The sequence below is a fragment of the Euwallacea fornicatus genome, chromosome 5 (genome assembly GCF_040115645.1).
Source record: "Euwallacea fornicatus isolate EFF26 chromosome 5, ASM4011564v1, whole genome shotgun sequence".
Taxonomy (NCBI): Eukaryota; Metazoa; Arthropoda; class Insecta; order Coleoptera; family Curculionidae; genus Euwallacea; species Euwallacea fornicatus.
This window is the reverse complement of record NC_089545.1, coordinates 148,208-174,630: the sequence shown is the minus strand read 5'-3', so window position 1 is coordinate 174,630 and position 26,423 is coordinate 148,208. Positions and strand designations below refer to the sequence as shown.

Here is a 26,423-nt window from a genome sequence, read left to right as displayed (position 1 = left end):
CCTTGCGATAATAATAATTTTAATTACTAATTAAGGGAAAAAATTCATCTATAGTGCATAAATGCCCTTTATCTTTAAAATATAATCAATAAAAATACTCATTACCTACAATGTATTTTTAGAATTGACTGTTATTATTTGACTTTGAAGTTCTTACCATGTTTAAAACGTAATTTTCTTCGCACAACAAAGAATTCATGAACACCCTTTTATTTACTTATTTCTTACTTTGGTTTTTGTTGTTGCTAATTTAATATTTTATTGAAAAGAGATAGTTCTGTGTTAAGTATTAGTCTGAGCTTGTAGATTTTAGTTGTAAAAATATTTGTGATACTGATGTTAGTCAACCAATTGAAACCTATTCATATATTAGCTTTAAATGTGTGTTTGTATTTCAATTTCCATCGTCGGAAGTTAAAGGAAACTAATTCGAATAGAAAGGCCGTACTCACAGTATTCTACAATAAGACTAAATTTTGGGTGAAGCGTACATATGAAAATGTTTTTGCTAAAAATTTTGCCGATCAATTTGTCATTACAAAGACAGTGGCATTAAATGTAATTTTATTCACAAAATTTCTTAACGAAATATTATAGTATGTATCTACAGTATCTTTTGCTGTTTTGCACATGCAGTTTTAGTGAGTGCAAACAAAAAGCAATTAGGCGATTAATAAGTGCGAGGGAGACAGGATACCGTTTCTCCTTCGATTGTCAACTATCGACGAGCATCGTTGACTCGCAAGCTGTACGCCTTATCCTGAGTATGGTTTTACAATTAAAATGGCGCCTAGTTTATCATTCTCGAGGTTGCCACATTATCATATTTTCTTTAAATATAAGGATGGCAAAAAGTGACGTTGCTGGTATTTATGAAAGCTAGGTTATGGACGTTAAAATTAAAGTTAAGGAAGTTGCCATAATCGATTTTCCAGTTCATATTAAGTTATAAGTTAAAACAATGAACTTTACAAGAAACCTCTCAAACTTACTCTTTACTCACACAACCCAAAGGGTAAGTATGTCAAGAAAATATGACAAAGAGGGGACAACAAAGGATATTCCAGCTCCAACAAGTGAGACACAAATGGGTTAATCGTTGGATGATTAGGGATGTTAAGAGAAGAAAGGCGGTAGTGGAATATGCACCCACCAGATTACGAATCAATTCCCTTAGGAAAAATGATATTTTGCCTCCAGAACTTCAGGAAATAGCAAATGCTGAAATAGCCGCTCTTCCAAGAGACTCAATAAAAGGCCATATGATGCGGCGTTGTGTTATAACATCTAGACCTAGAGGTACAGTGCCAGACTGGAGACTTAGTCGAATTGTTTTCAGACACCTTGCTGACTATAATAAGTTAGCTGGTATACAAAGAGCTATGTGGTAGTTTCATTGTAATTTTGGTAGCTTTTATATGTAAATAAACCATATTATTAAAGAAGATAATAAAAATAATTTTATTGGGCATCTGTCAACCCTTTAACAGTGAGAAGTATGTTTGTTGAAATTGGAGGTAATTCAGGGGAGAAAATTATTTTGAATTCCCTTTCAGGATTGTCACTTATCCTGCTTAAGCAGAACCTGTGAGTAACATTGTTTGCCCAAGATAGACCTAGACATGGTTCATGTGTTTCAAGCACTACATTGTCAGTTACCTTAAACATATAAATATAATTTGAAGAAAAAAATAATAAGATTTATTATTACCTGATTAACCATAAATATGGCACAATTATGCTTATCCTGCAACTCATTTAAGGCAGTGCATATTTTTGTTAAATCATTACTTCGAGCCACATAATCAGGGTTACAGTTACTGCTTCTAAATATCCCTGCTATAGAGTCGATTATAATAAGACCTACATTTGTTATAAGTAAGAGTTTTGGCAAATCTGTTGAAAGGCATTTTTGCAGTTCCTGAAAGTCTGCTACATGTTTGATATAAATGTGATCCTCAAAATTTGGGTCAACTTTGAACTTTTTGCTGTATTCATTAGTGAGCTGCTTCATTCTTTTTGAGGGAAAAATGTCTTCGCTACATATATAAACTACTTCAGCTGTAATTAATTAAATTTTTTTATTTAAATTTCTTCAAGTTTGATACCTACTCTTCCCAATATTTGATAGCTGGTGTTGTATTGATAATTGCAAGCAGAATTGTGTTTTGCCTACCCCACTACAACCATACAGTTCAGATATTCCAATTGTGGGAATGCCCCCTAATAGCATTTCATCCAGTTTTTCGCAACCAGTGCTAATGCGTGCTTTTGGTTCTATATCATAAGCTGAAGAAAATTTCCCTTTTATAATGTCTTCACTTGCTATAAAAACCATCTCTTTTATTGCTTCTGCAGAGGCATTAGTAATTCTTTGGAGCAATTTGGGATTGGCCATTATGAATTGATTGATATTATTAATGTTTTCTATGGTATTATATGGGAAATAATTATTTATAACAATGAACCAAGAATATTTAAGTATATTAACTAGTCCTACCATTTAAAAGAGCGCAATATGCATCTGGTCCCAATAAATTTTTAATTTGTTCCATTTGGTCAATACACAAAAATAACAACAGGAAAAGGTTTGTGGATCTTTGGAAGTCCAATCTTATTCAAATTTTTCAGGTTATGTTCAATCTTACCTCTCTGACTCGAGTTGCAGTTGAAATGAATTGATAAGCATTTTATCTTTACAAAAAAGGACATTTCACTAAGCCTCTTAACCCATTTGTGCTTAAAACATTTTTTTTTATGTAATTGTCATTTAATTAGTATTTATAATGCAAAGGATGCTCAGTACTTATAAATAAAAAAATATCTTAATATTTTTTAAAGAGTTAAAGAAAATACGTAGGTGTACTCATATAGGTACACTGGGCATATGTGTAGTATCTACTTACTTAAAATGGGTAATCAAAATAATTTTGTTTTGAAGTAAAAATAAACATTTATTATCGTCTCACTAGCTTATGAATACCAACTGAGCTTCATTTTGGATATTTTAAAGAACAAAATATGAATGTGAACGTACGTTAGCCGCTGCGGAACAGGATAAAACAATTTTTTTCAATACATAATATTACATTACATTTTATACATTTCCACCGAGATCTTAGATGACATTGAGCACAGCGTAATTGTTTTTCTAATTTTCCCGGAAAATGACCACCTTCACAATCTCCGATACTTCTGGCAACAGACGCAGATGGTTTTGCTTTTAAATAAGTTGATTTAATATAGCACCTAAGATAGTGCCTTGCAATGCTCCGAATAACATCTCACAGATTAACTCTTTTTTCTATGTTCAAAGAATGAATTCTCCATGTATTTACAAGTGTTGTATTCACTATATGGGTAAAAATAGGCCACCACCATTTTTTACCCTGGATAGTAATTCTGTAATTATTCACTGCTTGATCTAATAAGTCGACACCTCCCATAGAAGCGTTATACTTCGAAAACAGCTGGGGTTGCGATACTGTAACAAAATAGTACACTTTATATTTTCACCTACAAAAGTGCCCAGTGTACTCATATGAGTACATCAAATTTATCGCCAACCGTATATCTAAATGTAAGCAGCATGCATAATTAGTCGTAATTCATTTATATACATACCTTTCAATTTATGTATGATTACAAATACAATTTTCTAGTTATCAAATCGCCCTAAAAACATTATAAATATCACCACGTGAACGTGTATTCCATCAAAACAAACAGGGGATTTACCAAATATCTGCAGAACTATCTTTTATCATGTGTCTGAAATTATAGACAATATTTCCTACTAAAACTTATCATGTGTCGTATTGGCACATTTAAGGCACTAGATGTTGCCACTGATCACTTTTGTAAGCCGTACTCAAATAAGTACAATGGGATCATATGGGTTAATAAAAACACATAATGACAAAGTTGTTAAAAAAACTGCTTTTATTTTATTCAAAACATAATTGAATTTTAATAATAATATTAAAATTCAATTATGTTTTATATATATATAATAATATTAGTCGAAGAACCCAAGTCCCATGTCTTCATCAGACTCTTCTTCTGGCTCAGACTCTTTCTTCTTTTCAGGGGCAGCAGCAGCTGCAGCTGGTGCAGCGCCTCCGGCAGCGGGAGCACCAGTTGCGGGAGCAGCTCCTGCTCCAGAGCCAATATTCGTTATTAGTTCTTTAATATTGACTCCTTCTAATGCCTTGGAGAACAAACCTGGCCAATAAGGCTCTACATCAACATTGGCAGCTTTGAGGATAGTTTGAATTTTTTCGCCCTAAAAATAAGATTTATTTATTAATTTTTATTCTTTGAAATTCTGTAGAAAATTTAAAAATCTTTGATGAAATTCTGGACAAAAAAAACAAACCTCTCTGGATTCATACTGAATAAAACAATGAGACCAGTGGGGTTCTGCTGTTTTTGCTCTATTTATTTGTAATTCTACAGGTCCTAAGTAAGCTTTCTAAAACTTACTTAGGGATTATGATGCAATATCAAATATTTAATAGTATATTATGAAGCAGAAGAGAAAATCATGTTTTCATTGATTTAAAAACCTTTACAGAACATAATACAATCAAAACAAGAAATATCGGAGTTCACCTAAAGGTAATAAATTAAATTTGGGCACTGATGGATCTGTTTAAAGAAGATATAGCGTGATTATTTTTTAGATTTTCCTGTATAAATGCGGGAGCTACTTATTACAAAATATGTTTTCACTTACAGTAACGGCAATATCGTCGTCGGCCAGAATAAGAGCAGAGTACACGCAAGCTAATTCAGCGTTTGATGTCATTTTTATGATTAAATTTGTGTGTAAGTCGCCGAAAATAAAGGCTTTAGCTCAAAGAGAACAAACACACGGACTTAGAACTTGAAAAGAAAAATTCGGTCAAAAGGTACGGTTATGTGCTATATCATGCTTTGAAATCACCAAGAGACATCTTGCGGTAGAATTTGTTTTAATTACAACAGGAACTTGTCAAATGTCGCAACGTTGGGAAAGAAACACGGGTACGCCATTTTCTCTTAGGATTTACCGGATTTGCAAAAGTTTGGAATATTTATGATTTATCTTTTCAAAATCAAGTATATTTTTATCTCAAATTACGTGTAATAATATGCACCTAAATTTTTAATTTTTTAATAATTTAACTGGTTATGACAGTAAGAACATTATAGTGCAGACAAAGATACAGAGATAGATTTCAAAAGTTACACAAGGTAAAAAAATCAGACTCCAAAATTTAGGTTTGGTAGACAATAATATATATATATATATATATATATATATATATATATATATATTTTACCGAATGTGCTACGACTTTGTGTTAATTGATCAGATTAACTATATACAGATATATCTTACGCATTAAATATAGAAAAAAAGGGTATGTCACACAATTTACAACGTTGCCGCTTTTCAATACGCAGTAGAGTTTGTCATTAACATTTGTTAATACAGTAATGATAATTTTGACATTTTGCAGTTTTTGACTTTTGTTTGAGGTTATAGCTTTTTTATTCTGAAATATTTTCAGTTTTTTGATAATATCTAATTAAATATTGAAATATTTAGGCCGTATTAGTAGTAATTAGGTAAGACATATTTTTTTCAAGTTTTTCTTCCTTCTTTTCAAACTCTGAATTCAAATGTATCCATTGTGTGAAATTCTAAATATTCAGTCCTAAAACTATTTCTTTATTTTATATAATTACTTGAATTTAAGAGTGTGACTTATGATTCTTCACTTTTGTGAAAGATGCCATATTCTTTCTGCTGTTATTCTTTTTAAAGATTCATTTAACATGATAACTGTCACTGTAAAGTAGTTTTGTTATATTTATTATTTTCTATGAACAAATTTTGACATTTTCTGGAATTGTGGATAGTTAAATGTCACCATGTTATACAAAATCTCATAAATGCACCCTTTATTTAGACACCCATATATTAAAGTTTACCAAGATATCACTACCAACTTTACAGGCTTACAAATAAATGATACATGATTCATAGGGGAGTCATCATGTTTAGTAACCTTAAACCTTGTCTTTTACCTACAATTTTAATTCATTTCCCTCAGTAAAAAATATCCAATTTGTCATGATGCAGGATATGGGTTATTCCATATTTCGAAGACTACTACCAGTCCAGAGATGGCTTCAAAACACACCCATAATAAGACACAACAGCTCAGACACAGAGAAACTGACATCATGTCACAAGGTTGACAATTTAGAAAAACGCTTTTTGGTATGGACTGGCAAATTCAAAACTGTAGCAGAAGTGCCAGATTTTGTATCTCAAAGTGTAATGGAAAGAGCTAGGAATCGAATGAGAATTAAAATTGCCAATTATATGATGGGAGCCACAATTTTAGGATGTTTTGTCATGATCTACCTTGGTAAGAAAGATGCTGAAGCTGGCATTACTATAGAGAAAATGAACCTGGATTGGCATTCAAAAGTGAAGGAAGATTTTGAAAAATCGAAGATAGCAGCCAGCAAGTAAAAGGATTACTTAAAAGTGCTCAACTTTGAATATTTATTTTAAGATCCATGTTATTTATGATTAGAGCATATATTGTATATAGTCAATAAATTAGTAAAGAAATGCTGGTTTTTTCAATTAATTATGATCATTTAAAAAGGTCCTAAAATTGCTGAAATTGAATGAAGTTTGGCAATAATGACTAGCATTAGTCTAGCAACAATGTAGAAGACATGGATGTAACATTGCTTTTTTACTGATTTCTAGCGTCTCTTTTATTGTCACCTCAATTACTACCAATTCAAAATGATTTTTTTGTCTAATGTTTGAAATGTTTAGAGATCAATCTCCATATGGGAAAATCAGTTCACCACTAACCATCTATCACCAATTTGTAGAATTATAGTTATTAAAAAAAAATAATAAAATGCTCGTGTTGTAATATGATTTAATTAATATCACTTAACTTATAACACACAATATGCACGAAAAAGGTTTAAATTTGAATAAAATTGATACGTTTTTAATGCGTTCTCCGCCCATATACTTATTCCCTATGATGAAAAGAAACAATCTTATTACGTATATATAATTAAATAACAATAGTTTTATCACAAAAACACTTTAAGACAGTTCAAAACCAGCTTGTTGCTCTATAGCTGCTAACAGTTTTGAGCGAAGTACGTCTTCTTCCTTAATAATCGGTATTTTCAGAAGATTCAGACACGTACTGGCTGTAGGCATACGATTATCTACTCCAGATGATTGTATACAGAAAGGAGGATTTAATTCCTAAAAGAAGATTTTTTTTCAAGTTCACCAATAACAAAATTAGGAAAAAGTACCTTAAACCCTAAGAGCGGCGGCCGCGAGCAACTAGTCACAAACTTTAAAAGCTGTCTCTTTTGAATGTCATTAAAACTATATAGAATTTTCCAAAATAAGAGTATTGTTGGATGATCTGCTGTAAAATCACCTAAAAACATAAAAATTATGCTAATAGTACTATGAGCACATAAAATATTACCGGAATAAACAGTATGTGCCCTCATATCGCCGAGATCAACTTCTTGCGTGTCTCCGCCAATAATGACTTGAAGTTCTTTGTGATTGAACAGTTTAAGCCATAAAACCGGCACCACACTGTTTAACCCTTCACAAAATGCTGCACACTGCTTCTTCAATTGAACATTTAATTTCAAATCCGCCAGTCTTTGAATATATTCTAATCTATTTTCGTTTGTTACAGAAATTTCTCTACCATTTGGTTTTAAGTCCATTACCTAATAATAATAAAAATATAGGAAACTGCTAAATATCAATAGATGAAATGTATACCCTGGTTTCTCCTAGATCGTTGTTAACAGTGGAAAAATCTAGACCTAAATCACTGACGTCACCAGTATAGTCTCGTAGATACAATAAGTTTCTGTAGAGTACTGGGTCTAATGATTTGAGGTAACACGTGCTAGCCCTTTCTACTAATAATTTGGCTAAAAAGAATTCTGCTAAAGGAAGGTCCACTAAAATGTTTTCGAATATTGCCTAAAACAATATTACTTAGATTTTTCAGACATTATTTTTCTTAAATAAAATACCTTTCCAACTAAACGCCCTATAAATTTATAGTGTTCCGTATAGTTTTCCACTATAAGATGAACATTAGGGTTGGGATAAAGAGCGTTATCGCCTGTCATTAAAAAAAAACCTCTGTTTGGATCGAAGGCCGTCTTCAAAACCTCGTTTATAAACTCTTTAAAAATACCTCCCCCATCAATTCCTGCCTCTTCCAAACCCACATTATTTATAAACTGAATCCTAACCCTGTGCTTTAAATCCGATTCTGAAATATGTTATTTAAAATGTCTTGGGTCTATGATACGAATAATAAATTTTACCGCTTTTAGTAGAAATCTTCTCAAAAGCATCTTCATACAAGTAGTTTCTTCTGATTACTACCGAATTATCATGGGTCAACTCGTGATGCATTCGCTGATATTCATTTTCACCTAAACTAAATCGGCAAAAATCTCTGAGCAACTGAACACGTGTATTGAAAATAATTAAGAAAGGTAACTCTTGTAAAATTGCCAGGGATCTTTGTTCTATCGTTGATAAAGGAGGCAAATGTTCATCATCTGATGAAAGAATAAGATCATTGTGAATTTAGTAAATAACAGTAAACAGGGATGCTAACCTTCACTATTAGATATGGTGCCTCCAAAAGGCACAATCTTTTTAGACAAATAATTTTTTTTTGCCAAATCTGGCGAGATCGGTATCTTCCTGGCTGTCCAGAATCCTGCAGGACAAAACTGCCTCCTCATATCCAGTGTGTGTAGCATTTTCAAACAACTTAAGCAAGACCGGTACAAATGAATAATTTCCGGCGTTACAATTACCTGAAATCCGACTGTATTATGTTGTTTTATTTACTATTAACTTCTTGCCGACATACTGAACTAGCTCTACACAAAGGAAACGCAATTTCCACCAAATCAATGGCTACACTTTTGAGCAACGTCGACATTGTATGTAAATCATCTTGAGTAAAAGTTTCACTAGTGTCCGAATTTTCTAAAATTTAAAACTTTGAAGTTGCACTAACCTGGTACAACTTTAACATACCTTTATCAGTTAAAGTTTCAGTGTAAAATGTAAACATATCACAGAACACTGAAAGTTTTGTATGACAGTCCCTCCAGGAGACCAACAAAGCTCCATTTATTTGAAGTTCCGAATAGTGCTTCTTAGACATTGACGACCAAAGTTTTTTTAAAAAGATACTATTTAATCCCAGTTTATATAGTAACCTGCAACATGAAATTTGATTCTTTTGCAAAACCTCGTTTATTAAACTTACAAATATTTTCTAATTGAATCCTTATATACAAGAAGTAAGTTTTGAGCAAAATTTACAAATGCTGTCAGTACTAACTCGTCGTCACAGTTATTTTCTAAAAAATTCAATAGTTTTCTTACTTCATTTGAATTATTAAGTATATTCAGATAGTGTGATAACAACACTTCTTCTTCAGACATTTCAACATCTTCATCATCCTCATAATCGCTATCCTCACTGAGATCTGATGAGGGTTTTAAAGAATGTAACTCTTTACTAAGTAAGGAAAATACGTGGATGCTGTCATAACCTGGTTCTAAAATAACAGTTTTAATGACTATGATGCTAATGTATTGGGTTAATGCTTACCATAATCTGCAGGTTCAAGTGCTAACATACAATAGAACAAGCTATTGCTCTGAATAAGATAATAAATACTATTTAAATATCTTATTAATTTGTCATAGAAAGAAGAGTCCATTTTTGTTTTAAAATATGGAATAAGATAAATCTTTATATTATAAGTCAGAGGGGGCTTTAAGAAATGATTGCAAAATTCTGAGAAAACTAAATCTTGTGACGGCCCAAATTCATTTAAAAATTTAAATGGCCTGTGAATAAGATGCATTATCAATGAAAGTACCAATCCAGATGCTGCATCTAGCAATATTCGAAGGTACCCAAAATAGCCTAGAAAAATTGCTGTTAGTATTACAGACTGAAATTTAGCATATTTGACTACCTTTTCTAATTAGGTGAAATACAATTCCATGATTGTCATTAAATGTATTAATAACTTGGAGCATTAGATTTTGATTTTCATTTTGGGAACAATGTTTCAAACATAAAACAAGCAGCCTTTTAACAGTCCAACAAGTCTGAGGATTTAAGTTTATTATTTTGAGAAATTCTGTTTTATGATCTAGTAGTTGTTGTACTAATTTGCTCTGCAAATTATTTTAAAATATTATTTCTCACTTATTAACTTCTTATGAGACCAACTTACAAGTTTATCAAAATCTTTCCTTGGATGATAAAAGAACAAAAGCCTTTTCAATTTATCCTCAATACCCAAAATATTTTCTGACACAACATACTCCTGCCTTTGATAATTTTTCACGTGCGTTCTCACTAGATAACTGCGAATATGTGATTGCAAAAGTTCAGCACTTTGCAACTTTAGCCTTTGTTCCTTTAAAACAAAAAGAAAAAACATTGAATGGCCTTACAATCTGTCCTACACTTACATACCTGTCTTTTACGTCGTTCCTCGTGAGTTTTCTGAATTAGTAGATCTCTAGATAATTTAGTACTAGCCCCAGATAAATTTTGCTCGGGTTTTGTTTTCAAATTGCCTTCAAAACTGTAACGCAATTTAAAAGCTAAAATTTAATTGTTAATCAGTATGGTCAAACCAAGGTTGACTAATGTATTTACCCATTTTTGGAAAGATCAAAGAGGGGCCTAAATTTGTTTTTATTCCTAATGATTATAAAGAATATATCTGGGTTGATATATGTAGGTCTGGGCAATTTACTTAAGATCAGCACAATGGCAGTTAAATAGCTGCAATTATAATGTATAGAGACTAGAAATTGAATGCTTTCTTTATATAAAATGGCAAAATCACTAAAAAAATTATTGAAATATGAAGAGAATTGGAAATAATTCTAAAATATTCTCAATATCCGTTTGTTTGGACAACAAAAGGTCAAATAAAAATTTTCAACGTCAGATTGTATTCACTCATTCAATTTAATAAGCGGCAATAGTGATATTACGACAACGTCGCAGTTTACGGCCATTTTGTCAAATTTTAATTTTTGTATGTTGAACGTTTCCTATTTAAATAATAATGTATTAACTATACTTACTTCTAATCTGGGATTTACAAGCACCAATAAAACTTCTTTTAACTAATAAATTTTCAATTGTAACACAGTTCTTAGGTCTTGTATGAAGGTCTTGTTAGAAGAGTAATCGGGGAATCTTGAATTGCACGCGTTGTTGTCTCAGGCGTTGTTGTGTCTGAAAATTCAATAGCAAAGCTGCGTTGTGTATGTCCTGAGGTAGTGAAGTGAAATAGAATTATAAAAAAAAGAATAGTGTGAAGTAGAAACGATGGAATACGGATTAATGGTGTGTCTATATTAAAATCTAAATCTCCCATGAAATGAATAAGAGCATTTAACTTTTTGGATCCTTTCCTACTGTTACTCTATATACTGCAGATGCTCATATATAATTTATATAATTAAGCCAACTAGAACGTGCACGTTTTCACAATAAGTGTAGAATAGAAGCTTCTCTGTATCGTGTGGCGGAATTTTTCCATGGCCGAACATTCATCAGACTCTGACCAGGAATTACATGATATTGTAAGTACACAAACTTGGCACATGGCAATAGAATTTGGAAATAGGACCATTTATGAAACTATTTCATGTTCTTTGGATACTAGTGGCTAAGGGTTCCCTTGGAAAGTTTCTATGTTTCATATTTCAAATTCAATAGAACTGAGTAACATGAAATTACTAAAACCAGATTTATCTCAATTTCAACCATCAATTTCTTAATTTGTTATTAATTGTTAATTCATAATGCTTATTAAAGGTGATTTAGAATTCTTAAGAATATGATATTGATAGTTAATTGGCAGTTTTTTCACAGTTATTTTTTGGAAAATAATTTTTCAAAGCATTATTTGAAATAATTTTTGAAATAAATGTTAACCCCCAAATGACAAGACACCTCCTTTCTTACAACAATACAAACAGTCACAATAGGATACCAGCTTTTTAAGGATTGGCAATTAAGAATGAAGAATTAAGTAGTTGCATAAACCAGGTCTAATAACTAAGTACTCGAGTAAGTGACATAAGTAACTTTCTGATAAAACTTTATAAGTACTTGCTCTATTCTCTATTTCTCAAAAATGTCCTTAGTTACCCAACTTTTAAAATTTAATTTTATATAAAATTCCAAAGCTTGAGATATAATAGATTTCAATGAACTTGCCTCCTTTTTTGTTGCAAATTATGAAATAATTTTCCTAAGTTAAAAATTTTTTACTCAAAATATAAGGCCAGTGTCAGGAGAATATTGGAAATATAAAAAACCTAATGAAGTGTGTACACCAAAAGTACCTTTTAAATATCTAGGAAATACCTTGAAAACTTTTTTATTTGACCAATATTATTAGAATAATCCTCATAGTGCCATGGAGTAAATAATCACTGGGCCACCTGTGATTTCTCACCCTATCGACTAGCCAAGGCATTTACTTTTACTAGGCAAATTACAGTGTATTTATGTAAAAATTTAAGCAGATAAATGGTCACTATCCAATCAGAAATTAGTTTCTTATATGTTTAAATATTGTGAAAAATATATCTATACTGTATCTACTATGCTACATGTCTCATCATACAAACTTCTTAGAATTTCATCACGGTGTCTTTTTTCAGCCGTAACTGCAGTGGAATCATCAGATCTACTAGGGCCTAGTGAAACATTTAAAATTAATGGGTACAAAATACCAGAAGTTTTGCGTGCGAGCACGTAAACATCCGAAATTTTTTGAACACGTTTTTGACGAGTTTTTGAAAGAGGAAACGCTTTGTGATGTCACTCTTACAAACACAAATTTTACTTTTAAAGCTCACAAACTGGTCTTGTCGGTGTGTTCTACTTATTTTAAAAAAATTTTGAAAGATGCTCCACTGGAACAGCATATTATTATTATCTTAAAAGATGTTACTGCAGAGGAAGCGTCATGTTTTTTAGAGTATATGTACACCGGAGAGACTACGGTGCCCGGAAATTTGCTCAGTAAATTTCTTGAAACATGCAGGTCCTTAGAAATCGAGGGGTTTACTTCAGTAAATGAGTCGAGTGATGACACGGTTTTAAGTGATTACTCCGGTCGTCCAATAACAAAAGAGAACTCGTTGGATATATCCATATTAAATAACAATGATGCTGATTTGAATACATCTCCTGAACCTGAAAGTTACCACGACCCAAATACGAATTCACATAACAGTTCGAAAAAGAGGCGAAACAAAAGTAAAGGAGTCAAAGCTAAACAACAGAAACTAAACGATAAAAGTAGTTCAATCTTTGTTGAAATTCCGGAACTGGTGGGTTCCATCTCTGATAACGATAATATTCATGAAAATATAAACAACATTCAAACTGAATCGGATATTTTAGACAGTTCTCCTCGACCTTCCTCAAGTGTATACTTCACATTAGGAGAACCTGACAGTGATATATCAACTAGAAAAACGGACAGTTTGATTGGACTGAATCAACATGACCACGATGGCCATAAAACTAATTCCCCCACAGAATTGACGAGAGGAAATTCCGTGCAGCAAGGCGAATTTTTGAAATCCCTGAATTTAATCTCAAAATCATCAGAAGATATGAATAATGTTTCTGACGAATCGGAGGTCATAGTGAGAAGAATATATAGGACGCGTAGTAGTAGAATAGTTTCTTGTAGAAATATTTCTAAAACTACTTTTACGTATCAGCCAGATGTACAGACGCGCCCAGAGAAACAATTGAGAGTGATTTTAAGCCGAATCCAAGAATCTCCCAGTGCTTCAAAGACTAGTACAAAGATATGAGAGATAAGTAATAGAGCAAGGAAAGAAAATTGATGTATGATTGAGTATTCAATTAAAGAGAAATTTATAAGAGTTCGTAGAAATCAGATTAATGGAATTACAGTTTCAAAAGACTTACCTTAGTTATTTTATTTTGACAGGTGTAGAGTGGTCTAGCAAAGCATAATTGCTGGAAAATTGTTTTGTAAAAATCATTAAAATGATATTGATTTAATTGGGAAGTGATACAAAACTTCTTTCATTTTTATCATGTCTTCCCAGACTCTACTTGTATATCCATTCACATCTACCTAATTGTAATTTTAACATATGTTTCAGTATTTATTATATTATATTCCTAAATTTAGCATTATTCTAATTTGGGTTCTTAGGTGATATTTGTTTTATTTAGACTGAAATGAATGAAGAATGTTTTCAATTGGAATCATTTGTTAGTTGTTCCTTTAATTTTAAAAGGAAATGTGTTTCTGCTGTATCAGGTGTATAAATTAATTCACGGCCTTTTTTTTAACAATTTAGATTTTTATTTATAAAAAAAAGAACTACGACTTAATCATCAAAATAATTGTCCTTATTTTCAATGCATTTCTGCCATTTATCAGGTAATTTTCGAATCCCATCTCGGAAGAAAGATGGTGATTTTGATTGGATAAAATCTTCCATTGTTTGGTGGACTTCTTCGAGACATTGAAAGTGTGTATCAACCAGGTGATATTGTAATGCTCGGAAAAGGTAATAATCAGAAGGTGCAAGATCTGGTGAATACGCCGCATGAGAGAGAACTTCCCAGCCCAACGCGGAGATAATGTCAATGGTGTCTTTTGCCGTGCGTGGTCGCGCGTTGTCGTGCAACAAAATGACTTGCCTTGTTCCACTACCATTAAAAGGTCTTTTTTCCTCAATAGCAACCCTCAATTTTATTAATTGGTCTTGACAACGGTTAGCAGTAATAGTTTCTCTTGGTTTAAGTGTCTCATAATAAATTACACCTTTGGAATCCCACCAAATACTCAATAACATTTTTTTTCCGTGGATGTTTGGTTTTGCAGTACTTGCTGATGGTTCTCCCGGATAAACCAACGATTTTTTTCTCTACGGTTTGTCATACAATATCCATTTTTCATCTCCAGTAACAGTTTTACTTAAAAAGTTTTTTTTTCCGAATCGCGTCAGTAGACACATTGCATTTTCGCAGCATCGATTTTTGTTTTCTGGGCTAAGATCATGAGGTATCCAGTGACCGTCCTTTTGTATCTTTCTTGATTTTTTCAAACGTTTCGAAATAGCTGGTTGAGTCATTCCAAGTGCATCAGCAAACTCTTTTTGTGTTTAGCAGGGATTTTCATTGAGTAAGTTCTCCAACTCTTCATCGTTAACCTTTTTTTGGTTGACTGGGGCGTATTTCATCTTCAAGATCAAAATTTCCATTTCGAAACTTTTGAAATCATTTTTTACACGTACTATAAAATACAGCATTCTCTCCCAAGGTTGAACAAATCATGTCTTGCGCTTCTGCAGCATTTTTTTTAAGTTGAAAAGTGAAAAGACGAGAGCGCCTTAAGCGCTGCTTGTCAGACGACATTTTATTTTGTAATGTTCTTCGTGCTTAAATTATCAAATTAAGTGGTTTGATAGCTCACAGATGGAGCTTCAAAACGGACTATATAGTTAAAAAAAATTGTAAATTCAGAGAGGTGTTTTAACCAATTTTATCTAAGGGCCGAGAATTAATTTATACATCTAATAATATCAATGGTGTTTTTGCTTTTTGTATCTTGTTTAACGTTAAGAAGTGTCTCATACAGTAGAAAAAATAAATTTGTGGCTTCTTACGTTAACTAGTAAGTAGCAATATTTGGCGAAAAATGTATTTTTGTATTTTCAACAATAAAAGAAATACTCGGCAAACATAAACGAAATCTCACACACTCTTGACCCTTCACATTTTAAACTCGCGAGACACGTTTTATTCAAAATGTTTTTTTTACCGACATTTGTGTCTTTGTCAAATACTTCGCGTCGTCCAGTGCTTGTGCTCTATATAGTCCGGTTTTTGTGGTATGTTCTTTTTCTCACGAAGCATTATTCTCATCATCACCTAAGAGATCCTCTTTTCGTTGCATTACCACTTAAACTCACCAATGGCGCTCGTTTATAATAACCCTTTAGTAGTAAATGGGGCCATGACAGGTTTTATAAGGCAAGGTATATTTATATAAGGCAAATTTAAGCAAAGCTAAAGCATTAATATTCGCAAGGAGCGCAAGAGGAGCGGTAAATATTAACGACAAATATGAAAACGCCCCTTTATATACGGTATGTTTCCTAAATGTTGGGCAAAAATTTAAGGGGCTACTCCCTGAATAATTTTAGGAATTTTTTGTCCTTTTACGATTTTAGGAAAAATGCTGCTTTATTTCTTAGATTCAAGGGGATAAATGTTTTTCATGAAACTTTTAGTACCAGAAATTGTACTCACTTGTCTTTCGTAAAACAGATTATTACTACAGTGGACGAAAATGAAGTAAACATGTACGTGCGCGTTATTGTAAATAGCAATAATTTAGTTACGTTATTTGAAGATTTCGACTTTTTCCACCATATACAATTTTGTAAACAATGTTGCAGTCTATAAAGAAGCTTGGTTCGATGTAGTCAACAAACTTTTTTTTCGGTATGTGAGTCACGGGTCTTCTTTGAGTGGCGACATTGTTAAACAGTACGAGATGTACGGTTATACCGATTTATTAAACGTTCATCTTCATATGGACCCTGAACCCTTGCCTAACAGTTACGTCAATTTTGCCAGATTTTTATGTGATACAAGACTACCCACCAAGCGGTTTGGAAACGTACTTACCGACGGACTGGAGAACTTTGCAGTGCTTTGTTTACGCGATTTCATCCGGTTTTTCAGATTTCCTCGAATTACTTTTCGCGGTATGCATTTGACAGAACAACCAAAGAAGAGTTAAAACACTCTGCCAGTTTCTTAACTTATTAGAATTTTCTCGAAATAATACTCGTGATTACCCGATTTTTAAATTTGATCTATTCACATCTAAATAGTACCTTTTGTTTATTTAAAATGCGCAAGTTGTTAATATTTACAAAAATGTTTTGAGCTTCAGAGAGTCGATATATTAATGAAAAATTATAGGTTCTTGCATTGAGCTAGGTAAAAAGTAGGCCGACATCACGTACAAGCGGAGATATCAAACGTGTACTGCTCATCGGCGTAAAATGGATTTTTACGTTGGGTTCCAATTCTCTTTTTAAGTATTTTGTATTGCGTGTCACGGTGGCTTTCGGTGTCCGGCCTTTCTTGGATTTTTTAAGATACTTCGTAAAATTATTTGTCAAAATTGAATGAAAAATATTACACCACTAGTTTTTAAAAGTGAAAATTTTACTCAAAAGCGAAAAATAAGTAGAGAGTATCTGAAAAACGACACATCAAATCTAACATATAAAATTATTTTCTTGCAATGATTAAACAAGTACCCTAAGGAAAATGTTAATAATTTTAGAAAATAATAAGTAATAAATCTGTAAAAAAAGAGATTTTATTTTTTAGGATATTTCCTGTATATTACAGGCCATATACCTTTGATGCTGCCGGAGCTTGGTTCTTATTTAAGAGATTACAGGATAAACATCGGATCACACATTAAAAAACAAAAATTTCATATCTACTGACGTAAGAAGGCCGTTTTAGTTTCGGCTCTAAGTGAATTTGACCTAGCAATTTGGCATAAGCACTTTTTGCGACTTCAATTAGAGATCCTTTTTGTTAGTTTTTAACTTGTTTCACGCGTAAGCTACTTTGCTGAACTTGCAATATCTTAGATTTTCTATAACGAGTTAGCGTGAGATGCGGTCAAAACGACACTTCCTATTCTCATTTTTAGCCATAATATGCAGCGATCGCATCTTCAGTCGAACGGCCTGACCTGAAGCGGTATTAGTGTTTATAAAAAAGGTGATGTGTTTTAAAGAAATCGCTGGTTTGGGTTCCCAATATGTGTTCAGGCATTAATACTTGTTTCGTTTATGACGTTTCTGTAATTGTTCCTAAAGTTAGTTACAAAACATGGCGTACTTCTGGTAACAAGCTGTTCATTGAACTAGAGGTCATTTTAGTCTTTTATTTTTAACACGCTTTTGCAACAGTAAATCAGTGTTCGTCATAATTTATACTTAAGGCTAGCCCCGTTCACTTGCATTCAGAAAAAAGTTAAATTTTGCGTTGGAATTCCAAACAGCCGCTTTTTCGCGTATTGTGATTTTTTTTTCTTTGCTGCTGGTATACTATCTCTTCGTCATTTAGACTTCAAGGATTACCGAGTTTATAGACTTCGAAGAGGCAAACGCGAAGCACTTAATCTTCGCAAGTACATATCTAGTCGATCAGAGTACTGTTCAAAAAAAGTAATAATGAAAAAACAAGATTCTACGACCACGCTAACCATCGAAAATATGCCGTAAACATGACCGCAACTATAATCCATGTTTTGTTTATCTAACAAGATGTCGATGATGTAGAATCGAATTTATATAATTTTCGCAATAAAATGCAGTCGGGTAGTTGGTTTTTTTTTCCATTGTTGACCCTTTTAGGCGCCTCGACGACAGCTTGCGAAAACAATGAATAATAGCTATTTATGTAGTCACAGCTTCACTGTAGGTTCGCACAAATGGGAAATAACCAATTTTTGTATTGATACAGGTAATATTTAATTAATAGTGAATCGATAAACAGTATGAAATTAGTATATTAAGACAAAAATGAGACACCCGGCAAATAATGAAATATAGATATTACGCATTTTTGAGTAGTAAAAAACCTTTTCGCTCAAATACTTGTTCCTACCAAATATTCTACATTGTCCTGTTTTTAAAAATGTTCCATTGTCACCAAGCACAGTATTCATATCTTCACCTAACGGGTCTTGTTTTCGTTGCAGTATACCCATAATGCGTCAACGGTCTTCGTTTACGACGATCCCTTGCTAGCAACTGGGGTTATCCAAGCCGTTATACAGGCAGATTTAAGCAAAGTTAAAACGTTAGTAATAGCGGGAAGGTCGGCAAATATTATCGACAACCATGGAAATACTCCACTACACGTAGCGGTTATTAACAACTTGTAAGTTGCATTAGCTTCTTGAGGAAGTTCTGTAAATAAGTAATATGTTATTTTCTAGATCCGAAATAGCCGATTTCTTATTAACTTGCGACGATATCAACGTTAACTGTCAGAATTTTTATGGGGAAACTGCTTTATTTCTGGCAGGAAAACGCGGATATTTGAATTTGGTCGAAATTCTAATCAAGGCAGGTTGTGACGTTAACTTGCCCACTTTGGAGGACACGACGCCATTGCACATATCGGTGAAGTATCCCGAAATTGTGAAGAAACTTATTCTAAACGGGGCAGAAATGAACGCAACAGATTATAGTGAAGAAACTGTTCTGCACGAGGCAATAAATCAGCAAAACTTGGAAACCCTTTGCATGCTATTGTATTATGGGGCAGATCCTAACGTTCCCTGTAACAATGGTATTACCCCATTCATGAAAGCTATAATTCTTGAAAAAGTAGATCTTCAAGCTGCTTTATTTGATTACGTGACTGACTTTAATGCTGTCACCAAGGACGGCATGACGTTACTGAATTTAGCCCTAACTCATTTCTGCCCCTACGTACAGGAAATCATCGATAGGGGAGCCGACATTAATTACGAAGATGAGTACTTAAATACTTTTTTTATGTGTTTACGTGTTCCCAATGTGGATAACTTTACTCTTGTCTGGAAACATTTTAAATATCAAAAGTTACATTCGAACTTGTCTTATGTAGAACAAATTATCAATACGCTGGAGGAAAATGAAATTTACACGTACCTACGCGTTATCATAAATAGCAATAATTTAGCTCCGTTGTTTGTAGATTTCGATTTTTTCCCTCTATATAACTTTGTAACTTGTGTTGTAATCGATAAGGGAGCTTGGTATGACATAATCCATGAGCTTCTATTTCTATATGCGAGCGACGGGTATTCTTTGAGTGGTGACATTGTTGGGCAGTTGTTCACGATGTACGGTTATACCGATTTATTATACGTCTGTCTTCACATGGACCTTGATCTCTTGAATAACAGTGTCGTCAGTTTTGCCAGGTTTTTATACGACACTAGATTACCTACCAAACGATTTGGAAGCATATTAGCTGGTGGACTCGAAAATTTTCCAATGCTTTGCCTAAATAGCTTTGTCCAGTTCTTTAGATTTCCGCGATTAACGCACGTTCATAATATACATTTAAACGAGGAGTACAAAGCAGACTTGAAAAAACTTTGCCAGTTACCTAGTTTATTAGAATTGTCTCGAAATGCTACTCGTGATCATCTGATTTTTAAATTTGGTTTAGTCACATCAAAGCAGTACTTTTTGTTTCTTCAAAATATGCAAATTGCTAGTACGTATAAAGATATTTTGAGCTTCAGATTGCCGATATATGAATAAAACTATAGATGCTTGAAGTTGGTACACACTTTTTCTTACCCAATATTTTTTGATCCCAGAACAGTTTTCCCACAACGTACTTAGAGAATGATATTAGTCGATAGAAATATCGGTGGGTATGCTTCGAATTAGTATGAATTTTCCATATGATATAGTTCCCAGCAAACTAAATCTACTTAAATTCTACCTAATTTAACCACTTTTCAAGAGAGTTATTAAAAAATAGGAATGATTATTGCGATGCAATAATTGGTAGTGTTCACGAATAATTATAGCGTTAAAGAGTTTGAATATCACATAATATCTGAATTAGTCGTTTATCCACTAATTGTTTATTGATCTTGCGGGCCAAAAGTTCGAAGTCTGCCATCTCGATTTCATGAGAAGGATCAATTTTCCGATCGGTAAGCCTTTTGAAATACGAGGGAGCCATGATCCTTTCGCACAAAGCAGCAATTCCGCAAAACGTCTTAAAATCCACCGAATCCCCCCATCCGACCAAATTTCGAAATCGAGTTGCTTCTTCGGGCATCATTGGTCTACCCATTAGAAGATCTAACGCTTCCTGCAATACGTGACTCGACATTTTTCTTTCCACCTTTGAATCGATGTCCGTTTTGAATTTGTTGAAAATGCAGTTGAACAATAGTTTTCTCTCTGAGGAAATGCTAACGTTTTCTTGCAGATATTCTATAGGGGTCATTTTAGATAGGGATATACTGTTCATAGGTAACTCGAATCTGGCACTAGACCTTGTGAAGGTCCTAGGCAAATATATCCACAAATGTTCATTTAATTTGGGTATTTTCAGTTCGTCTTGCAGTTCCAGTAACTCCCTGCAGCGTGTTTTGTCCTTGGGCATGCCTTTAAGTGCTTCTTCGAGGGCTTTCCTTCTGTTCAAGTTCAATTCACTATCCACCAAATCCTCGTTTAATTCGCGTCTAAGCTGTTTCAATATTTCTGTATTTAGATAAGATTCAATCGCAAAACTCTCATCACATAGCAGCTTTGAGCCTTTTTGACTTGAACTCTTTTTTAACAATCCGTCTTGACTTTGATTTGGTGCACACGACGTTCGTGCATCTAAGCATGGAGAGTCAGTCGCAATGGCTGCCACTTGGGTTTCTGGGTCTATCGGAACCTGAAAAGCTGGAGGTCCCCTGAACGGGTCTCTTTCCTTTTTCTTTCGTCTTTTGCCTCTACGCTTGACATAATCTTCTTCTTTCTTGTTGCTCGGTGAGATTCCCGCCATTTTTTCTTCAGGGTTTTCCTTGGTAGGCTCAATTGTGACAGTACTAAAATTAAGTTTTTTGGTGTTAATAATCGCAGTCTTGGCTTTCCTAGGGGATGGCACCAATAAATTATTTATGGTGGCAGATTTTCGATTACAGGGGATTTCCTCCAAACTGGTAGCCTTGGTTAGTGCATTTTGAGCTCGAGCTATTGGGGGGTCTTGAAGAGATGCGTTATATGATATAGTCTCTTGACTGTGAGTTCTCCTCAAATCCAATACTAACTGCGCCTTCGGTCTAACACCACCTGCCTCGGGAGTCACACATCTTCTAGAGCCAGAAGCTCTGGTAGCGCCACTTGCCAAAGTTGGTGCGGGGGTTAACGGACGTGAATCGGTGTCTGTGTACCTCCGGAATAGCTCCTCAGGAACACTATCAATCTGAGTGATTAAGTGCCTTTCCCCGCAACTAAACTTGCTTAAACTGGCCTTAATGGCATCAATTTCCTCGGCGAGCAGGCTATTGCATCGCTCATCATTGGTCCAATTTTCCTTAACCTTTTGAAATAGTTCTTTTGCTTGCTTGTCCATGGGATGATTGCAGAGCAATGAGCATCCGCTAGGGTAAGGATTGTAAAGCCCGGAATACGGTTTTAGCTTGTAGGGGGCAGGTTTCGCGATAGCTCTTAACTGAATATTTTGTGTTTTTATGAATTTTGGAACTGATTTTGTGGGGCTTGCAGCAAGGCCGGTTTTGCTTGTGCGATTCATTGTTTGGTGAAGATACACGACAAACTAACGATCGGAGAGATTTGGCTAGTAAAATATAGAATTTGTCCCTAGTGGGAATTTGTTGCCATAACGATATTAACGTATTGATTTAGCAGTGTATACTGGTGTAAACGTATCCCATTTCCTTATTATTTGGGAAGCAACAGGGTATGAATTGTGTTTTTTTCACTTTTACACATTTCAGAAATTCATATAGAATTTACCTTTTGATAATAAAGCTGATCTTTGATATATAAACAATCATTTTTTTAAGGTCTATCACATAATTTTACAATTCAAATAATTGTAACACTTATAGCAGGCCGAGCTTTTTCCTAATAAGATTTGATGAATTTTTTCAAATTCCTTTTCCCCCTTTTTAAGAGGTATATCTCCCGCAAGTTCGTTTTGTTTTTTCTGCCTTCGAAAACAAGGATTATTTTTATTTTCTACATAAGAATACTCTCTTGCATGTTGAGTTATATTCATATTTAAGTATTAATATGAGAAGGAACGCCCAACTTCCGACGTTGCCGCATGTTCAATTTTATGACTTGACTCTACAAAGGCCGTTAGAAATTGTAAAGTCAATTCAAGTGACGCAAAGAACGACAAAAGCATTGACTGTGTCTGAAATGAAATGGTAGTGTGTATATATCTTTTGCTTAAACCAATCTATTTTCATTCTCAATGGCAATTATTAAATGTTAAATTCTCCATTCAGTTGCTCAATGAGACTGGTGTGGCTCAGTGAAGAATGACTTTAACTGATGCACAGTTACAATTTTTGGAAGAGTGTGAAGAAGAATTCTCAAACAGATTCTCCGACGAAGACCCGGAATATAAGGCAGTCTTCGAACAAGGGATTCTTTCACCTCCCATAGAATACCCATGGGAACAGCAATCAAACTATCACAATCGCAATAGACCTGGCTCAAGTAGATATCAGGGCAATTCATTTAACGATAGGAGCAGAGATTACAGACGAGGGAATCATTATAAACACCAGCAGGAACGAAAAGACAAAAGTTTCCATCCATATTAGGTAAGCAAAAAGACTCTTTCTTCCATGTAAAAAAATTTGCAAAGAAAAACTTGTTTTGTTGATGCAGGTCCCTTCAGCATTTGATTAATTACACAGTCCAACAAAGTGTAGTAAGCCAAATTATCTTTGTTAACTATTGAAAGCAACTCATTGTAAACCTAATTATGACTGATCTAAGGAAGACAGTGTTAGGCCTACCCTACAAAAAGCTCCCCCAAGTAAACCTTGGAATCGCAAAATCAAACTTTTCCCCTTTAAAATGGCAGTATTATTTTGATAAAGAAGAATACATTGAAACTGAATCAGGGAAGCATCATGTGTATATTAAAGGATCATCTGGCCCATTGGTACTGTGTTTGCATGGTGGTGGTTATAATGGTCTAACATGGTCTCTTTTTGCAAAAGAAATACATGAAAATATAGAATGTCAAGTAGTAGCTATTGATTTCCGAGGACATGGGAACACCAAAACTAATGATGATAATGATTTGTCTTTAGAGACTTTAAGTGAGGATGTGGCTGAAATTGCAAATAATCTAGCTGAGAGAGAAAATGCTAAGATTATATTAGTGGGCCATAGTATGGGGGGTGCTATTGCAGTCAGTGCTTCTTACAAAATTCAGTTGCTAATAGGACTTTGTGTGATAGATGTAGTAGAAGGTACTGCTTTAGATGCCTTATCGTCAATGCAAAGCATCTTAAGAGGTCGTCCCACTTCCTTTAAAAGTATTCCACATGCTATTAGATGGTGTTATAAAGGGGGACAATGTCATAATTTGGAGGCAGCAAGAATTTCCATGCCAGGTCAAATAATTAATGCAAAAACTAGACAGTTGGCTTGCGATGAATGGCGGGATTTTGACAAAATTGATGGTATCAACTTGTCCAACCCTATTGAGAAACAGCTGACTGTGTCAGAAACCAGTATCAAAGAAATTGATGAAGAGACAATTTCAGAACAAGAGGGAAGTAAATTAGGACCTAGTGCTTCCAACGTGGATGAGACAGCATTTAAACGTCCAAAAACTACAGAAAGTGTCTCAAATGAGGATCCTTATTTGTGGAGAATAGACTTAAGCCAGACTGAAACTTATTGGCAGCAATGGTTTCAAGGTTTATCTGAAAAATTTTTGGGCACTTCCTGTCCAAAAATACTGATTTTGGCAAATATTTTTGGACTTGACACCAAATTGACAGTGGGTCAAATGCAGGGGAAATTTCAGTTGCAAGTGTTGGCAAAAACAGGACATGCAGTACATGAAGACCAACCTCGTCAAGTAGCTGAACTTTTGAGCATTTATTTGGTGAAACAGAAGTGTGCTGAAACAAAGCCTGGTTTTTCTATGCCTTTGTATCCCAACACATGCTGTTAAATAAAGGAATTCAAATTGGTTAATATTTAGATGTTTATTACTTTGTGTTGTTGGAATTATTTATTTCTATTGCTAGTGGATTATCTTAGCATATTTGTCTAGCTATACTCAATGTCGATGTTTTAATTCAATATTATTGAAATATATTCCAGCATAAAAAAGCCTAATTTTTATTCCTTCTCCTATCAATGACATGAACAGTGAATTTTTCTGTTTATGAAAATTCAATATATTAAAAATTTCCTGCTTCCCTGAAAAATAAATTTCAACAACCTGCTGCAAAAGTAAAATTAATACATACAGAATAAACTTTAAATTGTTCACAAAAACATAAATTATACTATTATAGTCTTTACTATATCAAGTTTAATAAGTTGCCACTCCTGCTATACAATATCTGAATATGACTAATAATATTAAAACAATCACATAATGTACTTATTGGACATAGCTACTTTATATGAAAATTAAACAACATATCATTGATGGTCATTATCACTTAGAAGAAAAGTTTAATACTATGTTTAATTCTCAAACTTAAAGAACTTAATTTAAATAACCATGGATAGCCATCCCAAAATTAAAAGTGTTCCTCCAAGAGGAGCCAATTTTCCAAATTTGTTCTCAGTAGTGAGGGCATGATAATACAATGTGCCAGAAAATAAAATAGTTCCTGATAAGATTAAGATACCAGCCTGGAAATTCAAAAGAAGGTCAATTAAAGGTCTATTATTTCAACATAATACATACAATTTTAGGATTTTGACACAAAGGAACACCAAGTAGTGCCAAGGAATGAAAAAAATGATATTGATTTGCTGTGTTATATATAAGCTTTAGTTCAACTTCTCGGTCTTTTGGAAATGTTCTGTGTGCCCCATATGCCCCTAAAGCAACTGCTGAGGCTCCCAGCAAAGCTGCTATTCGAATAAACGGTCCCCCTTCAGATGCCAGTTTCCATAAGGGTATTTTCTCAGTTATCACTGTTACATTTGGAACAGGAGGCAAACTGGTTTTACTTCTCTGCAAAGTAATACAATCATTCATTGAGCAGGGGGTGAGAATACACAAGGCACTTACGAAAACCATTGATGTTACCGTTTTTGAAACTGGGTTATCATATACAACAAAATTTACAAAGTCGTAAAATCCCATTCTGTAGTCAAGTTTCACGTTGCTATTCTGACTTGCAGAAAATAATAATTCTTAAATTAGAAAAATTGTCTGATTATAGATATCTTCAGCTGGCAATTAATTAATTGAAACCAACTCATTTATTTAAAAATTGATAAATCTCGAGTCGTCAAGCTAACCAATAGAACATTCAAACACGAGTTACGAGTATCAAAAACTTAGTTAATGTGAAATGGATTCGAATGCGGTTAATTGTGCAGTTGTACCATCGCATGTATCACTTTATTTACACCCACCAAAACCGAAAAGGCAAACTGTCATCTACGTCAATCAGTTGTCTTATTTGAGCGC

General features: G+C 33.7%; 9 protein-coding genes across 16 annotated transcripts; 4 read left to right on the top strand and 5 right to left on the bottom strand.

Moving 5' to 3' along the window:
- Window positions 1–831: 831 nt before the first annotated feature.
- mRpS14 (mitochondrial ribosomal protein S14) lies at window positions 832–1,469 on the top strand. The gene is made up of 2 exons (XM_066282634.1): window positions 832–1,015; window positions 1,068–1,469. Exons 1-2 carry the CDS (start codon window positions 962–964, stop codon window positions 1,389–1,391), a joined length of 378 nt encoding a protein of 125 aa, XP_066138731.1. The 5' UTR covers window positions 832–961; the 3' UTR covers window positions 1,392–1,469.
- Window positions 1,435–3,031, bottom strand: spn-B (spindle B). Of its 5 annotated transcripts, none has more exons than XM_066282628.1 (4): window positions 2,907–3,031; window positions 2,113–2,289; window positions 1,712–2,061; window positions 1,435–1,659 (listed from the first exon to the last, which is right to left on the bottom strand). In XM_066282628.1, exons 2-4 carry the CDS (start codon window positions 2,231–2,233, stop codon window positions 1,462–1,464), a joined length of 669 nt encoding a protein of 222 aa, XP_066138725.1. In that variant the 5' UTR covers window positions 2,234–2,289; window positions 2,907–3,031; the 3' UTR covers window positions 1,435–1,461. The 5 variants fall into 5 exon arrangements, with proteins under 5 accessions (XP_066138725.1, XP_066138724.1, XP_066138721.1 ...); XM_066282627.1 differs by lacking the exon at window positions 2,907–3,031 and adding an exon at window positions 2,649–2,869; XM_066282624.1 differs by lacking the exon at window positions 2,907–3,031 and adding an exon at window positions 2,649–2,868 and having other exon boundaries at window positions 2,113–2,325.
- An 885-nt stretch (window positions 3,032–3,916) lies between these two features.
- Window positions 3,917–4,942, bottom strand: RpLP1 (Ribosomal protein LP1). The gene is made up of 2 exons (XM_066282636.1): window positions 4,739–4,942; window positions 3,917–4,285 (listed from the first exon to the last, which is right to left on the bottom strand). The coding sequence occupies exons 1-2, from the start codon at window positions 4,808–4,810 to the stop codon at window positions 4,019–4,021; spliced, it is 339 nt and encodes a 112-aa protein (XP_066138733.1). The 5' UTR covers window positions 4,811–4,942; the 3' UTR covers window positions 3,917–4,018.
- A 544-nt stretch (window positions 4,943–5,486) lies between these two features.
- LOC136339394 (UPF0389 protein CG9231) lies at window positions 5,487–6,635 on the top strand. Its single transcript, XM_066282617.1, has 2 exons — window positions 5,487–5,616; window positions 6,134–6,635. The coding sequence occupies exon 2, from the start codon at window positions 6,137–6,139 to the stop codon at window positions 6,530–6,532; it is 396 nt and encodes a 131-aa protein (XP_066138714.1). The 5' UTR covers window positions 5,487–5,616; window positions 6,134–6,136; the 3' UTR covers window positions 6,533–6,635.
- Window positions 6,636–7,084: 449 nt separating this feature from the next.
- Window positions 7,085–16,537, bottom strand: LOC136339391 (ubiquitin-protein ligase E3C). Of its 2 annotated transcripts, none has more exons than XM_066282611.1 (15): window positions 16,470–16,537; window positions 10,605–10,716; window positions 10,360–10,545; window positions 10,096–10,300; window positions 9,723–10,043; window positions 9,375–9,669; window positions 9,140–9,324; window positions 8,970–9,088; window positions 8,709–8,913; window positions 8,410–8,649; window positions 8,110–8,354; window positions 7,850–8,056; window positions 7,539–7,794; window positions 7,357–7,487; window positions 7,085–7,303 (listed from the first exon to the last, which is right to left on the bottom strand). In XM_066282611.1, the coding sequence occupies exons 1-15, from the start codon at window positions 16,520–16,522 to the stop codon at window positions 7,136–7,138; spliced, it is 2,928 nt and encodes a 975-aa protein (XP_066138708.1). In that variant the 5' UTR covers window positions 16,523–16,537; the 3' UTR covers window positions 7,085–7,135. The 2 variants fall into 2 exon arrangements, with proteins under 2 accessions (XP_066138708.1, XP_066138710.1); XM_066282613.1 differs by lacking the exon at window positions 16,470–16,537 and adding an exon at window positions 10,791–11,066 and having other exon boundaries at window positions 10,605–10,735.
- On the top strand, window positions 11,246–20,535 carry LOC136339393 (ankyrin-2-like). The gene is made up of 3 exons (XM_066282616.1): window positions 11,246–11,731; window positions 18,958–19,139; window positions 19,198–20,535. The coding sequence occupies exons 1-3, from the start codon at window positions 11,687–11,689 to the stop codon at window positions 20,516–20,518; spliced, it is 1,548 nt and encodes a 515-aa protein (XP_066138713.1). The 5' UTR covers window positions 11,246–11,686; the 3' UTR covers window positions 20,519–20,535.
- On the bottom strand, window positions 18,957–22,607 carry LOC136339392 (uncharacterized). 2 transcript variants are annotated; one of them, XM_066282615.1, is made up of 2 exons: window positions 20,548–22,607; window positions 18,957–19,168 (listed from the first exon to the last, which is right to left on the bottom strand). In XM_066282615.1, exon 1 carries the CDS (start codon window positions 22,518–22,520, stop codon window positions 20,796–20,798), a length of 1,725 nt encoding a protein of 574 aa, XP_066138712.1. In that variant the 5' UTR covers window positions 22,521–22,607; the 3' UTR covers window positions 18,957–19,168; window positions 20,548–20,795. The 2 variants fall into 2 exon arrangements, with proteins under 2 accessions (XP_066138712.1, XP_066138711.1); XM_066282614.1 differs by having other exon boundaries at window positions 20,558–22,607.
- An 818-nt stretch (window positions 22,608–23,425) lies between these two features.
- Window positions 23,426–24,963, top strand: LOC136339101 (protein phosphatase methylesterase 1). The gene is made up of 2 exons (XM_066282081.1): window positions 23,426–23,565; window positions 23,633–24,963. Exon 2 carries the CDS (start codon window positions 23,730–23,732, stop codon window positions 24,936–24,938), a length of 1,209 nt encoding a protein of 402 aa, XP_066138178.1. The 5' UTR covers window positions 23,426–23,565; window positions 23,633–23,729; the 3' UTR covers window positions 24,939–24,963.
- Window positions 24,954–26,276, bottom strand: LOC136339106 (transmembrane protein 256 homolog). Of its 2 annotated transcripts, XM_066282091.1 has the most exons (3): window positions 26,019–26,263; window positions 25,689–25,961; window positions 24,954–25,633 (listed from the first exon to the last, which is right to left on the bottom strand). In XM_066282091.1, the coding sequence occupies exons 1-3, from the start codon at window positions 26,091–26,093 to the stop codon at window positions 25,490–25,492; spliced, it is 492 nt and encodes a 163-aa protein (XP_066138188.1). In that variant the 5' UTR covers window positions 26,094–26,263; the 3' UTR covers window positions 24,954–25,489. The 2 variants fall into 2 exon arrangements, with proteins under 2 accessions (XP_066138188.1, XP_066138187.1); XM_066282090.1 differs by having other exon boundaries at window positions 25,689–26,276.
- Between the last annotated feature and the right edge of the window lie 147 nt (window positions 26,277–26,423).

Excerpts from the sequence above, each read along its gene's own strand:
- mRpS14 (XM_066282634.1), top strand. The coding sequence starts at position 962 with ATGAACTTTACAAGAAACCTCTCAAACTTACTCTTTACTCACACAACC. Across the intron at positions 1,016-1,067 it reads TTACTCACACAACCCAAAGG|CTCCAACAAGTGAGACACAA; the intron begins GTAAGTATGTCA and ends AGGATATTCCAG.
- spn-B (XM_066282623.1), bottom strand. The coding sequence starts at position 2,555 with ATGGAACAAATTAAAAATTTATTGGGACCAGATGCATATTGCGCTCTT. Across the intron at positions 2,428-2,500 it reads ATATTGCGCTCTTTTAAATG|AAAACATTAATAATATCAAT; the intron begins GTAGGACTAGTT and ends ATAATACCATAG. Across the intron at positions 2,062-2,112 it reads GCTATCAAATATTGGGAAGA|CTGAAGTAGTTTATATATGT; the intron begins GTAGGTATCAAA and ends AATTAATTACAG.
- RpLP1 (XM_066282636.1), bottom strand. The coding sequence starts at position 4,810 with ATGACATCAAACGCTGAATTAGCTTGCGTGTACTCTGCTCTTATTCTG. Across the intron at positions 4,286-4,738 it reads ACGACGATATTGCCGTTACT|GGCGAAAAAATTCAAACTAT; the intron begins GTAAGTGAAAAC and ends TCTTATTTTTAG.
- LOC136339394 (XM_066282617.1), top strand. The coding sequence starts at position 6,137 with ATGGGTTATTCCATATTTCGAAGACTACTACCAGTCCAGAGATGGCTT.
- LOC136339393 (XM_066282616.1), top strand. The coding sequence starts at position 11,687 with ATGGCCGAACATTCATCAGACTCTGACCAGGAATTACATGATATT. Across the intron at positions 11,732-18,957 it reads ACCAGGAATTACATGATATT|TATACCCATAATGCGTCAAC; the intron begins GTAAGTACACAA and ends TTTTCGTTGCAG. Across the intron at positions 19,140-19,197 it reads GTAGCGGTTATTAACAACTT|ATCCGAAATAGCCGATTTCT; the intron begins GTAAGTTGCATT and ends GTTATTTTCTAG.
- LOC136339391 (XM_066282611.1), bottom strand. The coding sequence starts at position 16,522 with ATGTTTACTTCATTTTCGTCCACTGTAGTAATAATCTGTTTTACGAAA. Across the intron at positions 8,914-8,969 it reads CTTTGTGTAGAGCTAGTTCA|GTAATTGTAACGCCGGAAAT; the intron begins GTATGTCGGCAA and ends GTCGGATTTCAG. Across the intron at positions 8,057-8,109 it reads TAGGGCGTTTAGTTGGAAAG|GCAATATTCGAAAACATTTT; the intron begins GTATTTTATTTA and ends ATATTGTTTTAG.
- LOC136339392 (XM_066282615.1), bottom strand. The coding sequence starts at position 22,520 with ATGAATCGCACAAGCAAAACCGGCCTTGCTGCAAGCCCCACAAAATCA.
- LOC136339101 (XM_066282081.1), top strand. The coding sequence starts at position 23,730 with ATGACTGATCTAAGGAAGACAGTGTTAGGCCTACCCTACAAAAAGCTC.
- LOC136339106 (XM_066282090.1), bottom strand. The coding sequence starts at position 26,093 with ATGGGATTTTACGACTTTGTAAATTTTGTTGTATATGATAACCCAGTT. Across the intron at positions 25,634-25,688 it reads TGTGTCAAAATCCTAAAATT|GCTGGTATCTTAATCTTATC; the intron begins GTATGTATTATG and ends TTGAATTTCCAG.